Source organism: Cydia strobilella, chromosome 13 (assembly GCF_947568885.1).
Source record: "Cydia strobilella chromosome 13, ilCydStro3.1, whole genome shotgun sequence".
NCBI lineage: Eukaryota > Metazoa > Arthropoda > Insecta > Lepidoptera > Tortricidae > Cydia > Cydia strobilella.
The window spans coordinates 11677362-11695654 of NC_086053.1; the positions used below are offsets into that span (position 1 = coordinate 11677362).

General features: G+C 35.8%; 1 protein-coding gene and 1 long non-coding RNA gene across 2 annotated transcripts in view; one reads left to right on the forward strand and one right to left on the reverse strand.

Moving 5' to 3' along the window:
• Window positions 1-18293, forward strand: part of LOC134746858 (uncharacterized) — a 353422-nt gene that overhangs the window by 101455 nt on the left and 233674 nt on the right. The gene's annotated exons all lie outside the window — the stretch shown is intronic.
• LOC134746380 (uncharacterized) lies at window positions 8466-15848 on the reverse strand. The gene is made up of 3 exons (XM_063680748.1): window positions 15761-15848; window positions 12236-12291; window positions 8466-8707 (listed from the first exon to the last, which is right to left on the reverse strand). Exons 1-3 carry the CDS (start codon window positions 15828-15830, stop codon window positions 8552-8554), a joined length of 282 nt encoding a protein of 93 aa, XP_063536818.1. The 5' UTR covers window positions 15831-15848; the 3' UTR covers window positions 8466-8551.

An 18293-nucleotide genomic window follows, 5' to 3' on the forward strand; every position in this document is an offset into this window, starting at 1 on the left:
TAAAGTTTTCCAGCTTTTTTCCTCTTTGCGCGATTTGATTATATTGAATGTTTAAAACTTAGGATTATTGTAACGCTTCTATTGCCATTCATTTTCAATTAGGTATGCTTTTTTTTCTTTTTTTTTTATACCCGTTCGCGAGTTGTTCGCTCACGTAAGACGCAGCGCGGTCGTGAAAGAAATATTCTTGAGTGATTGAGCTCGAGCTTAGCTTCACAAGGTTTAAAGATCAGATGACATTTGACATGCGACAACAATATAGGGGAAAAAATATAATGAAAATCTTGCCGCTGCAATTGTAGTTGTTTTGGGATGGTCTCAATTTCGATATCAGCTGGCTATCCAACAATTACTTATCGACGCTGGAAAGGAGAAATGGGATAAACGACATGTAGCTAACTTTACAAAGGAGCCAAAAACCTGCGATATTTTCAGAAAAAAAATCATTAAACTTCGTAATGAAGTCGAATATCTTAAATGAGTAATTTTATATGGTTATAGTGATATGTCCTATATTTAAAGTATTTCTAAAACGAATTACATTAAAGTTTATTAATATTGTAAGTAATTGCATTTGCATAAAGTAATAACAATCATCATCATCATCATCATGTCAGCCGATAGACGTCCACTGCTGGACATAGGCCTCCCCCAAGGCTCGCCACTCCGACCGATCCTGTGCCGCTCGCATCCACCGAATTCCCGCGATCACCAGGTCGTCGCTCCACCTCGTTAGAGGCCTACCGGCAGTTCGTCTTCCGGTACGCGGACGCCACTCCAGAACCTTCCGGCCCCACCGGCCATCAGTTCTGCGAGCAATGTGCCCCGCCCACTGCCACTTAAGGTTTGCAATTCTGCGAGATATGTCGGTGACCCTAGTTCTACTGCGGATATCATCATTTCTGATTCTATCACGCAGAGAAACCCCGAGCATAGCTCTCTCCATTGCCCTTTTCGTGACCTTGAGCCTTCTTATGAGGCCCATCGTTAGCGCCCAAGTAAGAACAATATAAAACCATAAATAGATCAGGGGCATGTTCTGCTAAAATTATCAATTAAATAATATTCATTGATTCTCTTTGTTTCAGCCACCAAGACGGCGCCCCAGATCTGGCCGTCGCCACTAGACCCGAAAAGCCTGTATAAATACGGATATCGTATAATTAAAGTAAATAGTGCCTAAACCTGACTCTCATTTAAATTCTGCTTCTGGTTATTAAAGTTTTCCAGCTTTTTTCCTCTTTGCGCGATTTGATTATATTGAATGTTTAAAACTTAGGATTATTGTAACGCTTCTATTGCCATTCATTTTCAATTAGGTATGCTTTTTTTTATTTATTTTTTATACCCGTTCGCGAGTTGTTCGCTCACGTAAGACGCAGCGCGGTCGTGAAAGAAATATTCTTGAGTGATTGAGCTCGAGCTTAGCTTCACAAGGTTTAAAGATCAGATGACATTTGACATGCGACAACAATATAGGGGAAAAAATATAAAGAAAATCTTGCCGCTGCAATTGTAGTTGTTTTGGGATGGTCTCAATTTCGATATCAGCTGGCTATCCAACAATTACTTATCGACGCTGGAAAGGAGAAATGGGATAAACGACATGTAGCTAACTTTACAAAGGAGCCTGCGATATTTTCAGGAAAAAAATCATTAAACTTCGTAATGAAGTCGAATATCTTAAATGAGTAATTTTATATGGTTATAGTGATATGTCCTATATTATCCTATCATAATTTTACCTTTAAATGGGTTATTTTAGAATTTAGTGTCGCTTAAGCAAAAAACCGTAAAAATAAAGTTAGGTAAAATTATCTTACCGACATATATTTTACAAGAAATTATTCAGGTAAAAGAGTCCAAGCTAAATTTGGCATAATAATTAATCGAGTAAAAATTGTCTTATTGCAAAAGATGCTTATTGTAGAGTCAAGTAAAAATATATAGATGTAAAAATAGACATGGAAAAAATCAAGATAAATTATCTAGTCACTTTTCAAGGAACTATTTAATTTGATAAGCTACTAAACTTATGGGACACATTCAGATTCAACCTAGGGTAGGTACATCCCATTATTTTTTTAGTTATCAAGCACGAACACTAACTTTTGTTAGTATGTACGAATGTTTAAATTATATAATTTTTTAAAACTTGACTTGGTATTTTCTGAAAATAAGAAAAATAATATCAAAAAGGAAGTAATAAAAAAAATTACTATAGTATTTCCAAGTAATTTAAGGAAAAACGGAATAAACGACAAAAGTTTTAAATGTAAATGTAAAAGATAAACGCCGACAATTCAGCTTTGACAGTTAGGTAAATTTATCTATCGATGTTAATTTGCACATAAGCATATAGGTGAAATGTCTCAAACGACATTAAAATTTATTATTAGAGCAGGTAAAAAAAAAATAACCGACAGTGAAAGGTTAAATTGTCATAAGGCAAAATTATCCAAGTAAAGATTAAACTGTACTGGCAAATAAGTAAAAAACTCTAAGGTTCATTATGTGAAATAACATTTTATCTAATCTCCACTTTTTAAAAAGTTGTCAAAATCTAAGTCGTTTAGTGATTGAAATGTGTCCGTGATTCTCTGAATCACCGACTGGATAAGCGACACTAAAGTCGTCAGATTGGTACGAAACCTAGTCCATTCGACGCAGAAAAATCTGGCGATTCCAACGATGTATATAACTTAATATCTCTAAAACTGTCGCTTATCCCATTTCTCCTTTCCAGCGTCGTTATACTTTCACATTAAAAACATCAACAAGTAGTTGCGTCATAGATACAAATTATATATATGACAAAAATAATTTTCGCTTTGGATCACCTCCAAACTGTCTTCAATTGTGTCGGAAATAAAAGAAATCAAATCCATTGCGTCATTTCTAAAGAGCTTCGGTTTTGAAGGTTAAAATCGCGAGACAATAAATAGTCGTTTCCGATTCTCTGAGTCACAAAGTTAGCCTTGGCATTGTCATTATGTCGTTTTCGATCACTATCGGATGTCCTAACAATTATCATCACTACATATTATAAAACAAAGTCGCTTCTTGCTGTCTGTCTGTCCCTATGTATGCTTAGATTTTTAAAACTACGCAACGGATTTTGGTGCGGTTTTTTTAATAGATAGTGATTCATGAGGAAGGTTAATATGTATAATACATCAGCATTGCACCCGTGCGAAGCCGGGGCGGGCCGCTAGTACTTTTCTAAAAAAAAGCTTAATGGTTTCACCATTAGGGTAGTAAAATATTATTGTATTTTATTGACTGAATATGAACTAAGCCATCGAGGGAATGGTCCTCATAACGGAGATCAAACACCATCAGTACGGAAGTGCACTGTTCATTAGACCAGGGTTAAACATCAGATCTGTACACAAAACCAGTACGAACAACATTGAGATCATTACTGTAGCTAAACAATTTCACTATCACATGCACCTGGTTGGTTAATTGATTTCCAATTGTTATCAACTCTATTCGCTTTTAAGTGTGTTGGAGTGGTGTATAACTTGTAATCTTCGCATTGAGTTTTTTTTTAGTTTTTAGTCACGATCCTTATCTGGCTAGGTAATGTACCAATGTATCTACTTAACTTTGCCTGTTAGCTAATAAAATTAAAATCGTGGATATACAAAGTGAAATAGTTTTCTCTGACCAAACTGAGGGGTGAATATGTAGGTCATACTTAAAAAAATACTATAGGGCCAACCTCGAAATAGCGAAAAAAATCTGCCGTTTCATACTTTTCGGTGAATTAGTTAATGTTTTCTATAGAACAGCAGATTTTTTTTCGCGATTTCGGAGTTGGCCCTATTATATATGTAGTTAAAGTTGTTTAGTATGGCCTACATACCCCCCCAGAGTATAGTCAGAGATAACAATTTCACCCTGTATTGAGTTAAATACTGAGGCACGAAGGATTACTTTTAAAAGCTTAATTTGTTTATAGGGCTAATAAATTGTTCCAATACCGAATTCCATATATAGTTGTGATGCTACCTCTACCTACCTATATTGTTTTTGGTTATGTTTCTATCTAAATGTATTTAGACTGTTATGAGGTGGCAATAAACCTACATAACAACCGACGTGTGCACAAATCTATACACAGCGCAATACATAATACATGGCACTGAAACCACGGTACATAACACATTTGGTGTCAAAAATTTTTGTTTTAAGCGAAACAGTTTTAATAGAATAATTAAGTAGCTATACAAACTACCCATTCATTACACCCGCCTCTCCTACACTTCTTGATCCGTCGTTTAAACTAAGCTTTGTTCCCACAAAATTTGTGACGGCTAGAAATGAGGAAAATAACGCCTGAAGTTACATAAGAACGAGTGTTTCAGATAAGTCTGCTTACAATTCAGTGCTTGCTTCTGCTGGGATTATTCGTAACTCCCAGTCCGTGCCATAATACGTATAATGCTACCCAACTCTTCTCGTAATAAATACAAGCCAATCGTCACAAATTTGTGCGATGCGACAAATAATTCAGGCTTGTTCTCTGCGGGGAATCATTTCCCATTCCGGAGTATCGGAAAAATGTAGAATTAGATAGGTTTTTGGATCATACAGTTGAAATTTTCTTTGTAGATCAATTTCAAATCAATTTTATGAATTTATGTTTCATTATTTTACCTATATACTTATCAGCATTCAACAAGTAGTTTACATCAGATTTGTGGACGTTATCAATTAGATATATTTGACCTACCAGATACTTTGGAATACCTACCAACCTTGACGATGGAATATATAAGTAATTAATTACTTTGCCTATTTATGATAAGATCGCAGTTATGTTTCTGTGAATGTATTGTTGTCACCTTCCTTCCTTCCTACTTATTTCCTTGTTACCTATTAATAATAATAAAAAACCCATTTGTTCTTCCTGTTACCGAAAATGTAGAACATTAGTGATACAAATGGGAACAGTTGTGATACACCCAAAAACTACGTCGGGGGTAAAATTTAAACCTGAAATTAGGTCCAAGCATCCTTAACTTTCATGTACAAAAGTGTCACTTTTTATCTGTATGATCCAGTTACGCAATCGTCCTTTTCAATCGACTTAAGATATTAAGTTACCTAATTCATCAATATCTATTTTTAAAGCATTAGGTGAGTGATTCGATCGCCAAAAACGATTGGTCACTGTTAAAAAATACTTAAAAGCATTTAATCAAGAAACGCTCTCAGCGTATTAGATAAGTAGTTTGCTGTACTTCGAAGAGGGTAGGTAGTGAGATAACACACACATCACACACACTTGTTATTATAAGAGTAGAATTACAGCTGACCTTTATCAATATTAATAACCCTTCAAACGCACATAATTGTTCAGGCTTAGTAACTCAAAGCCGTCACCTAAAAGCCTGTTTACGCCTAAAATGTTTCGATTAATATAATCAAGGCTGCTGTCACTACGTCCGAAATTCAACAGCCAGCCCCCACTCTTAATTAAAACATCGCACGTTATTCCAGTCTATTTCCAATATTGACAGCAATACAACCACGATTATAGAAGCGCTAGGATTGGTTCGTTTTGCAGTCTTTTATGACATTTTGAAAACAAAGCTGATTTGTCGAACTTAAACTATCGTGAGACATATTTATTATGAGTAAAAACCGTACTGATCTAAATATTTTGAAAGCTGATTTGCGTAAATTATCAGGCCGTTTGGGATTCCATTTTAATTAATGTGTAACTATGGCTATTTTGTGGTTAATTTCATGTCTGGTTGCAAAATGACGTGGCTAATTTGGCTTATCAAAACTCATATAGGTATATTTTTGTGAAAATTACCATCGAATCATATAATGGAAAGAGTGTAATAGCTTTACAGCGCTAAGTATGTAATGACTTATTATTTCTTCACTATGTAGGTACATAGATCAAAATATTAAAATTTCTTTTTGTGTAACAATTCGCTTTGTACATTTTTTCATCAGATGTGAAATAAAATATAAATACCATACACCCATCTATTTACTTATACGCTAACATATTAGCTTTATTTTATATTGGTTTTCTCTTATTCATTCAATGTTCTCACACATTCTCTTACGCAAGCATAATTAGGGAACAAAATCGTTGTATCACCGTATTTACACATGGCGGATAGAAACAGTAGTATCAAAACAGTAGTTACCTAACTTGAAATATTAATATGTAGGATGGCTTAACATGTACTTTAATATTTTGCTCTGGGCTAACACAGGGGCATAAAACATTATACAATTTCGCACTTTAAAATAAGACGAATTATATTAATAAGCAATAAACACAGGCCATCAAAATTTTTAAATTTGACTGTTTTGACTGATTTTGAAGTTTGACTATTTTTGTGAAAGATTACCTACATCGATCGGTTTTTTCACGCAACAGGCTCGTCTTTGAGAATCTGTCTCCATCTCTGCCTATAGCTATTTACATAGTGTAGTCAAGTTCAAAATATTGAGAGCTAAGCGGTTTTTGGTTAATGCGGGTCACCGGGCCTGCCTTTGGTCCAATGGTTCAACTTTGCCAGTGCCTACTTATAAATACAAATCATTTATTTACAGTACTTCTTTAGATTTTCAGTCAGGTCGTGCATTTTTTCAATTTCTCAGTTGTAGTATAGTTTGCTGCTTGATAAAAATTACTTCTTTAGATTGTCACTGCCTTTTCGATAAACCATTGAATCTACTTGTTTATTATATTTTATTTTATTTATTTAAGGTTTACCAACAATTGTTGACATCGATACATTAATAATGTACTAAGCTAAAACATGTAAGGAGTGGTGTCACAATTACTTACAGGTAAACACCGCATGCATAACAAATATAAGTAAACAACTATAGAAATACCTAAATTTAAACTTATTTTCTAATTATTTATGTTTCTAATTATTTGTGTTTTAAGAAATATTTTCGGACAGATGTTATAAATTTTTTTTGGTTAGAGTAGCGCTACCTCGTTTCACGCAAAATAGGCACATTGGATGTCGAGTTGCGGAAAATGCCCAGCAAAACTAACTAACTATAAATTTATTTAGTGGGTCACAGTGCATATCCGCCTTGTCACAGCAACCATTAGCAATTTTACATAACCTGCATATTGGAGAGTTAGTGCCTGAAACTGTTCTTCTAAGCGGGGCGTAAAGAGGGGTGATAGCGTTACGGGGGAAACGAGATGGAGCACGAAAGTTCAACAACGTCAGCAGTTGCGGACAATCTATTTTGTGGTTCACTAACTTGTACAGAAAAGTTGCATCTAAGAGCGTCCGTCGGTCTTCTAGGGAATCCATCTTGAAATATTGCAGTTTTCTTTGATAGGATATTGATCTTTTAGCCATAACACGTGCCTGAAAAGCTAAGTGACGAGTGAACCTTTTTTGAATACGCTCTAACCGCAATGAGTGAGTAGCATAATGCGGCCGCCAGGCAACGCTGCAATATTCCAAAATACTCCTCACCAGACTATTATATAGCAATATTTTGGTTGCGCTGCGCCTAAATGATCTAGTGTTTCTCATGACAAAGCCCAAAGTCTTAGATGCCCTCTTGACAATCTTCTTCTCAATTCTTGTTGAACGACTACTGTTTTCTTTCTAATATGTTGGGTCTAGGTGACTCTGGCGTCGACGTCCCTTAATTTATTTTATCCGCGTTCGCCACGCGATATTACAGAAACAATAACACTCAGCTAGAGGCTTCAATAAACGGCAATTATGGAACAAATTTATCTGTTAATATTAGGTAATAATGTCAGCAGAATTTCTGTGGAAGTTTATTGCTTTACGTTGCCCATTTACGCAATTGGAACATAACCTTAAACAATTTTCACATTGTTCGGACGGGGTTTAGAAATTTAAATGGATAACATAGAACTTGGCTTTTGAAACCGACACATACTTTAAGTACAATGCTTGTAAAAATTTAGTAGGTACTGGTTAGACTGAATGATTCGTATACCTATATATTCGTATACTGTGGCGTAATGCCGTAGTGGATTTTAATTTTAGAAATGAGTATGGTGTGTTGCCATGTTAATCCAAATTGAAACAGTTTGGTTTACTGTTTTTTGCTGCTGGTTCCCGTTGTGCAGAAGGCTCTGCTGATTGCACGTTCCGTATTTCCAATTTTGCATTACACTTAATGTATTTTCATGATAAGAGAATTGAACTTTTGTAATTGCTGGTTCTAAATGAATATACGATGACACTGTAGTAATTACTTTGGTAGTTTGTTGTTCCTATATTTGTGTCGGTGGCCGATATCCGGAGCATTCTAAAAATGAGTTAGCATTTTTAAAGGTTAAATACAAAAAAATACCATTCAATCATTATGCTAATCTTCACTCGTTTTATTCATTATTTAAACGTTGATCATCATTATCAATTTTATACGTAAATAATCCCTAAATATTACATCTGTAGCTTATTCAAATATTTACTATGAGATAGGTTTTCGTCGCTTAGGCTAACATTCATCATATGTTATAATTTTTGTTGCATAATAAAGAAGGACATTGCGATGTTTACTCCATTGCATCTTCGGCAGGAGCGGCAGTTGTGCCGGCAGTGGTGACGGCAGTAGTAGAGGGTTGTGTAGAAGGCTCAGTCGGTCGTAGGGTAGTTTGCGCAGGTGAGAAGCACGAAAAGTCGAAACCGTTGCAGATCAGGCAGAAGAATGGCTGTAGAAAATGGTTTTTGACATTACTAATCCACAGAACGCGTAATGATGGTATAGTCAGTATCAATAGCAGCGGATGAAACAGCGCGCAATAAGTACCAGATACTTTTCCAAATATAAATAAATATCTACAGTTCAAGAGTAAATTATTTGCTATAGTTAGTCTAATTGTTCTTCATATAGAGACCCTTTCGTTGAGCTGTCAGAGAATGGTAAATATATATACTTTTGGCTCGTAATGATCCGCTACTTTTGACGCTGATTTACAGATAATTCAAAGCTAGTTTATGATAGGCAGATGTTCTTAATCCGTTTATATTTTATTAAATTACAAACAAAATAAAATCAACGTTTAAAAGACGCCGCCCAATCGTATGATCCTTGTAATATTGACTTAACAATAAGGCAGAAAAATTAATGTGTAAATAAAGACCATCTCTTTATCACACAACAACAATAAAAATATAAATACTTACAACATGAAATAAAAATATGTGACGTAGTTTTATTTTGTGTTTAACTTATGCTTGATATATAAAGCAAACTTCAAAGCAAAATCATGATTATAAACTAAAATAGATATAATACTGGTACTTTCTTGGGTCCGGCCTCCCTTAGACTGGCGACTGGTTTGCGACTCGGGGTTTCGGTGTGTACGCCACACATATGCTCTTGTGGCACGGACGTGGACCGACTGGGACACCATGGATTATCTTGTCAAAAAAGTGCCGGCCGTTTTTCAAGACATGCGTCGCTTAATGACATAATCCGTCGGTCTCTTGCCACCATCAATGTACCCGCTCTTCTTGAGCCGACTGGTATTATCAGAGATGATGGCAAGAGGCCCGATGGGATGTCCTTGGTTCCTTGGAGCTTGGGACGGATGTTGGTGTGGGATGCTACCTGCGTAGACACACTGGCACCGTCCCACCTCCAACGGACTAATGTAAAAGCGGGCGGAGCGGCGGAAAGCGCCGAAATTTTAAAACGTAATAAATATAAGAGCCTCGGTAGAGAGTATCATTTCGTTCCATTTGGAGTTGAAACTCTAGGTCCATGGGGTCCCAGCGCACATAAGTTGTTTGCAGAAATCGCGAAGCGTCTGGTTGACGTAACTGGTGACCGAAGAGCTGGCGGCTTTCTCGCACAACGTATCAGCATTGCGATACAGCGGGGAAATGCCGCCAGCATCCTTGGTACAATGCCCCAAGGGCCTATTTTAGATTTAAGCTAGTTATTAATTTCGTTTACGTAGTAGCACTGTATATATCTTGTATGTAAATAAATTTGTTCTTCCTGTCAAATAGATATTAAATATAATATAAATACCAACTATAAAAAATACCTGAACATTGGTTTTTAGGGTTCCGTACCCAAAGGGTAAAACCGGGACCATATTACTAAGACTCCGCTGTCTGTCTGTCTGTCTGTCCGTCTGTCACCAGGCTGTATCTCATGAACCGTGATGAACTGACAGTTGAAATTTTCGCAGATGATGTATTTCTGTTGCCGCTATAACAACAAATACTTACTAAAAACAGAATAAAATATATATACCTAGTCTGTCCGTTTTTCTAAGATCAAGTAGGCCATATGGCGAACTTGATCTTAGAAATCGTACAGGCTGTAGGTGCTTTGATAATTGCTTTATTGGATGAAAATTGAATCGCCTTTTCCAAGTATTTTTATTAAAAGCGAACCTTAACATTAAAATGACCTTTTTGAAAGATTGCTTTCATAATTGCATGTTACAACAGAGGTTATTCGCCCTAAAGCGCCGGTGTGGCTGATGAGATTCAATTTTGAGAGCAAACTTACGCAGGCGTTGTACAGGAGACGACAACCTACATACTAGAGCAATGACACCGGGTCACTTTGTATGAAAATTCCAGTGCGAAGTTACTCACCATAATTGCTCCTGAGTTTAGTAACCTTTCAAAGAACGAATCACGTTACACAGCACCGTGCTTTGGCACGGGCATCGTGCGGCGCTTGGTTACTTGATTCTCAATACATTTGCCCTTCGACATGCCCGAGCGTTGACCGAAACACGAAGACATTCGTCAAAATACATCATTGTCAAAAATTAGGCAACAAAATTTGTGGAAGTAATTTATAGTTTTGCTGCTGAGATTGCAATTATGAAATTACATTTAAAACATAGCTAATTTGATTTTGTTTCCTATTTTATATGTGCCTAAGTAAATTAATATTTATGCGGCGGGTAGCTATAACGCTATCTAAGATGTTGTAATTTTCTTAAGCATTTCCGACACGGTTCGCTATCGATATAGATTAACACGTTAAGTCCATTACTCAGATCGAACCCTTTTGATTCTTTGGAGAGATTGAAGGGGTATGAAACTGATCGGCAACATTGATTAAGCTATATAAAAGCCTGTTTAAAGCCCATTTATTTATGAAATGTAAAACAAATAATAATGTAATTAGAGAAAGTTGGCTAACATATAAAACTATAGAAAATTCGCGATAGAACCGCGTCTGTTTTTTTCTATTCATCTCTAAGGTATGATAAATTATAACACAATTTTCCTAACGGGTTGTTTACACGCTGTTTGAGCACTGAATACGAACAACAAAAATAATAGAGGAGAAAAATATTTTATCAATCGAAGAACCCATTCGTTAACTTGGCAATGTGCCCAGGGCTGGACTGACCCGTATTTTTGGTAAGGTATAAGGTTTATGTTATTATCCCTTGAGAAATAAAGAATTACATACGGCCATCAGATAAAGTAAGCTCGTGTAGTTTAGGTATAAATAATGTATGATTCATTGCTTTTCATTTCAGGATAAATTTCTGAGGGCTTCAAACGCTTCTATTTTATAATACACGTCTTCATTTTTTAAATATAAAAACAGCGTGTAATGACGCTGAAACTGACGCTGACGCTTTTTTAATAAAAAGGTTTTAACGAGTACCTACCATCGCCAGTCAAAAAATAAAGACATAATTGGGATGACAATTACGGACAAAATTTATCATTCTGACGTACAATAGTGCTACTTTTCGTTTGAAGCAAACAAACCTTTTCGGGATTATTTTCTGGACGTTTAAACGCTTTATTACCGTGACTACACTTTTTTTTTACATTCAGCGTCATTCAAAATGATATACCTGTTTCGTATTTCTGAGATGCTTGAGTCTATATAAAATAAATCTCTAAAATCAACGTAATGAAGCGGTCGAAACACTAAGAATGGCTAAAGATAAATAAATATTTTAGTATGACTGTTTGCCTCCTTTAATACACAGCGTACCAACATATAAGCTTACCGCCGTTAAGAAGTTAATTCTAATTTTACAGGCTTTTATTTTAAATGATTTGTGTCAGAAAAATATGTCGTTTTTAAACAATGTATAAATATGACTGACTTTAAATATAGGTAAGTAGTACATACTTTAAAGCAGCGGGCAGCAATATGAGTTTGTGTTCAATTCTTTCATTTTCTCAATAAAAAACTTTTGATTATTATTTAATATAATAAAAGCTGGACAGAATCATACCTTATGTTTGACATCATGGCACAAACGTATTAGAGATGGTGCAGCGATCCTGATATCTGAAATAATATTTACAATTATTGCATTCCTTCTGAAAGGTTTCTCACGTTGTATTGGATAATTAACTTTATTTCATTAAGACGCAAAGCTGATTCAACAAATATTCTAGATAATAACAAAAGAAGCGGACATAATGCTCGGTCATTATGAAACTGTACTAAAATAAATCTGCATTAGTGGTTGTTTTGTTCGGTTAAAGACCCCGATTATTGTAAGATATTGGTTGTACAAATATCACACTAACTATATGTATGTATTAGGTGGCAAATCTGTACCGTAGCTGTACCAATAAAAGTTTGGTATAAAAACATCCCTAAATCTAAACAATAATCATGTTTGCTATGCGTCCCGGGCCACCACGGCACATAAGTAGTCGTCTCATAAATATTTGATCTTTTGATGGGTTGTTTTTGACACCTTCCGGGGTAAATATTTGATATTGGCTTATTGTGCTAAAATGTTTCCGTATAAAATATAGAAACGCAATAATAAAAGTTAAGTACTTATGATGTGTATTTTTGTTGCGGCTTAAAATAACTTCGAATTATATTAATGTTATTAAAGTCTTTGAAAATACTGTTATAAAGATAATGCTTAATAAAATAATAGCAAACAATTATAAGCTGTCGAAGGATAATTTAATTATATTTAGTGCATCATATAATATTTCATTTCAATTTGTGAGGAGACCTAAGTTTTCTTTAGTTAGTTATTACTCGCAGCAGTCGGTTTAGTAGGTGTCGATGTAGGTATGTACTTTATTGTACGTTATTGTTTTAAGTAGCATCTATGCGATCAACTAAAACCTAAGAGAATTAAGTAGACATAGAGTGCTCACTATATAAATCAGTTTTGTTACCAAAAAGACTATTATTTTCGTTGTCGATATCTAGCGCCAAGTAGCGGAATTATCAGTACTGCAACTATCTGCAGTATCCTGTACTGATGTATGGAGTCAAGTGAGCACTCTATGTCTTTAATTCTCTTTGCTAAACGTAGAGAAAACATTAACGATTTTGCAAAAAACCCGGTAAAAACATTCCTATCTTATCCCATTTAAAACACTTCTCATATTCTACGGTTCTTTTGTTCTTGCGCTAGCTTTTGCGACGCGACCACGACGCGACGCCACGTGTGATTACAATTAAGACGAAAGGGGACAGACGACCGCCTCGAAATCGGTTTTCCATACAAACGTATTCCCCATTTTCCTCTCTGGACATTAACATTATTGAAAATATTTTTACACAATTTCATGTATTTCAATCATAGCTATCATTTTAATTTTTTAATTATTATAAGAGTTAGGAGCAAATCAGCAAATCATTCCACTATATGGGTCTAGGGGACCCTAGCGAAAGCTCTGGTCCCATATAGTGGGAAGATTTGCTGACTATGAATGAGGTCTTGGTAGCTCAGTTGCCAGAGCGCTGGAGTATCGATCCAGAGGCCGTGATTTCAAGTCACACCCAAGGCACTAATTTTTCCACTTTTATATTGATTCCAAGCTTAATAATGTAAGTTAAACTTAGTTATACGAATATTACTACTAGTGCTGCCTTTTTGAAAACCATTCGCATTTCACCACATATCTTTTGTTTCCCTGACGTGAGGTTAAAATTAATCACGGCGGTCGTAATGTAAGAAAAGGTAGGTACATACATAGTACTATGTATATGTGCAGTTGTGTTTTGTTTGAATATAAGGTTTTATTACGCGTCGTATTGTGTCACGTAGTGGACAGTTGAAGGGTGACCATTTATCTGGAGAATTGTGACGCTCGACAATATGAGACACAATTGCGGGTATTGCGACCCGCAATTAGTAATCTCAAGCCGTGGCTTCGTAATTTGTTTTCAAAGCTTGGAGCTAAACAATTTTCGCATTACTTTGTTTTGCAAAAATTAAATTTGCAAGTAATTTTAACGGAAGTTTTATAAAAACGTGACTTACATTGAAAGAAATATGCAGAGTTTGTCAAGAAAAATATTCGAAAGAGTAAATACTTTTACGCTAGCTTTTACGATATGGTGAGATGTAAAAGAGATTTGCACGTGAAACTTTATTCGTTATTTTTTTATTGACTCAGAATCTAGTAATCTACACTTCAGAAAGTTTTTAAGAACTTTTAGGTGATTGAATTGTCTAATCCAAAAAGTTTTTAGAGTTTTAAAAAGTAAGCATTAGTTCTTACTTTAGACAGATTAGGTAGGTCTAACAGACTTTGCCTCACTTAAGATAAGAAATATTTACGACCACATAAAAGATCATGATACACAAATCTGGGGGCACGGCAGTGCCCCCGCCAAGTCGAGCAAAACAAAGAGGCCCGTACCATCCTTTTCTCGAAGCCATAAAGGCCATTTTCGACGTCCTGTAATTTTGTGCTGGCTACAGTAAGAGCCATGAATTTTCAGTGACATATAGGGCATGATATGGCTTACATATATTCCTAAGAACATTCAATTTGAACTTGTAGTTTAAGAATTATTGCATGTCAAAGTTCCTTAGTTTTGTCACTGACACACTCACTCACGATCATCATAATTCTAAGGTACTTCTAGCAGACCAACGAGCTCCAAATTTAAAACGTAATTAGTTTTTAGCGTATTAAGCCAATAAAAACTCAAAAATACTGCAATATCAGTCACGTTTTAAATATTTAATAACTGCACAAGTAAGTTTGTAATCCTATATAAACATATGCGATAACAATGTTACGTATGCAGTTCCTAAAATTAGTATGTTAAGTATAGGTACACTACGTTGTACGATGTTAGTATGAATGAAGATGTGTATAATTATGATATGTGTATACATAGTATGAGTATGGTATGGGTATGAGTACACGAAAAGAAGGACTGCCTACAAAAAGAGATGAGATCCCATCAAAAACATTACATGTAAAAAGATGCCAGTCTCGCAACGCCATACTTCTACTACAAAAAAGTTTAGAGATGTAATGTGATACCAAGTCGGTTATTTTAGTCAGTGCCAGGGGGTTTTAAAACCGCATCAATATTAGATATCTTTAATTTTTAATACGTATAATGACTTGGCCATCGCACGGCTGCATAATGACATAAGGATCATCGTCAACTATTAAAAATAATTCTAATTGAACATAACGCTAGCGTTAATCACATGCAGCTTGAGCATTACACATATTTTAGGAGTACGATACGAGTAAAGCATTATGTGCCAAGTCATTATATGTATTAAAAATTAAAGATATCTAATATTGATGCGGTTTTAAAACCCCCTGGCACTGACTAAAATAACCGACTTGGTATCACATTACATTTCTAAACTTTTTTGTAGTAGAAGTATGGCGTTGCGCTGGCATCTTTTTACATGTAATGTTTTTGATGGGATTAATATTTAAACGAACAGTCCAGAGATTTGCGCTAAAAGGTCCTCACTCAGCTTTATGTCGCGAAGTGAGTCATTCTGTCGCTTTATTCTTACCTTCATTTTCTCCGGCACACTCCGTGACAGTGTAGACGCAGAAAAGCAACGCAACAGTTAACAACGCCATGTCGTTTGAGGTAATGCCGTAAAATCCTTTGCTAGTACGGTAAAGTCCTTTTACGATAATTCTTGCGTAACAATTTAACAAAAGACGGTTGCGGGAAATCTACGGAAGGACACGCTCTGAAATTTAGCATATATCTACTAAGAGTGTGTTTATGAGAAATAAAGTTTTTTTAAGAATTGATTTTCTGAACTTAATTTGACGGACGCGACGGTTAGGGAGCCTAGCCAAGGTGATAATCGTTGATAGAAAACGCCGATCGAAACTTAAATAATGTATGGATATGATATAGTCACGTGACTTTTCGTAGCATCTGTCATCCCGATATATTTTTCTATTCGTTTGACATTTGTCGATTTATGATTGTCATCGTGGCTAGGCCGTCAGGGCCAGGGCTGTCAAAACCGCAAATTTCTGGGAATCCATTATTTAAAGGAACCTCAACCCTCGACATTTAGTGGAACCGTTTTGAACTACGAATGGCGCCTTTGTTACCGCAAATGCGCACCCGGATATCGTCAAATTCTACGGTGAATGGCAAATACGACTTTTTGTTTTCGAACTTCACGGTCAACGTTACAACGGTTGGCTACTCACAAGCGTGTAGACATCTCGAAAACGCCAGTGAAACACGACCGTGAGATCCGTAACAAACTAAGCGTAATCGGAGAGCTTACTTATACCGGTTTCTTTAGTTCTTGACTCGCGTATGATAAGATTGATAGGCAAGCGCAAATTAATAACACCGTCATTGCGTGTCAAATTAATAACAGCGTCATTCCGAGCTACTCACTCTGGCTGCATTACATTGGCTTTGGGCTAGCTTTTTTAAGATGTTTAAAGAGGATATTTATTAAGTTTTTAATAAAGTAAATCGTATTATTTTCCGATTTTTTTTAGTTAAATGCCTACAATGCCTACAGTTTCACTTGCATCGTGCACAATAACTTTTTGTGTTATTGGGTTTAAAAAAACTTAACATCGACTGTGTTAATCAAAATATATTATTTGCTATTATGTCTGTATGTTAAAGCTTTTTAATGCAACTAGCATATATCGAAAACACGGTTAGCTAAACTATTACTGCTTTGCTGACATAGGAAGCTGTCAAATCCTACACGTTCTCTTCGCGGTCGCCGTGCCTAGCTGTCTGACCGCCGACCACAAAGCTTGGGACAGCTATTTCCGGTTTTAGCTTGACATTGTACATTGTGAATCTTGAGCGTGGTATTGAATCTTATATATTTCAATAGACATTTAAATAAGGCTTCGGAAAGGGTGACTAAGATCCGAATCACAAAGACATTTCAATTTAATTTTACATGCCTTAGTACACTGTATTATTTTGGCTCAGCAGTACCTCTCACTATTATTACATGAAACTAAATGAAAATTAATACTGGAATTTGGTTGTTTAATAAGTTTAAGAGGAATAAATTTATGTTCATCACCATTAATCATGGATAATTCGTGTGAAAATGGATTTAATACCTTGAGTTTACATTTTGACCGACATAATAAATTGAACCGTATAATTTCAGACAGAATTCATAGCTCCTAAATATTAATAAGAGTGAAAAAGGCGGCTCTCAATTTATAGCATCCCTAAAACTGCAATAAAAACGTCAAAATCGATCCACATAAGCCAACGTAAAATTAATAAAAAAAACGATACTAATAAATACAAATATTTGACACGCTTCTTCTAAGCATGTACTTACTTACTTACATTCCTCATTCCTGTTATCTTTCTGTGTTACATTTTTATTTTTACTGCCTGCTGTAAATTAGATAGCTGATATAACATGGCCAATTATGAGAAAGCTTTGTCGTCAATAGAGTTTTTGGGACGGGTAGTTCACGCCTCGCTGGTTCTTGCTTGAAGGGTTGATAGGCACAAAGCTTATTGCATAGCAGTTGTCACGCGTTTCGGTGATTGCCGGGAGTCGTTTTGTTTTATGTGAGGAGTTGTCACGCCGATGTTATTGCAGTTATAATCAGTTCATTTATGAAAATAACGGCATGATTTTATGTCCTTTGTTGCTTTTTTAGGGTTCCGTACCCAAAGGGTAAAAACGGGACGCTATTACTAAGACTTCGCTGTCCGTCTGTCCGTCTGTCACCAGGCTGTATCTCATGAACTGTGATAGCTAGACAGTTGAAATTTTCACAGATGGTGTATTTCTGTTGCCGCTATAACAATAAATACTAAAAACAGAATAAAATGAATATTTAAGGGGGCTCCCATACAACAAACGTGATTTTTTTGCCGTTTTTTGTTTAATGGTGGAACCCTTCGTGCGCGAGTCCGACTCGCACTTGGCCGGTTTTTTTCGTACGTTTTGGACCCATGGTTGAAAAGTGACATCCGCGCTCCCGCGGGCATGCACTTCCATATCGCTCACGCTTACACTCAGTGAGAGAGAGAAGAACACGAACTTACTGGGACTTAATTGCATTTTACAC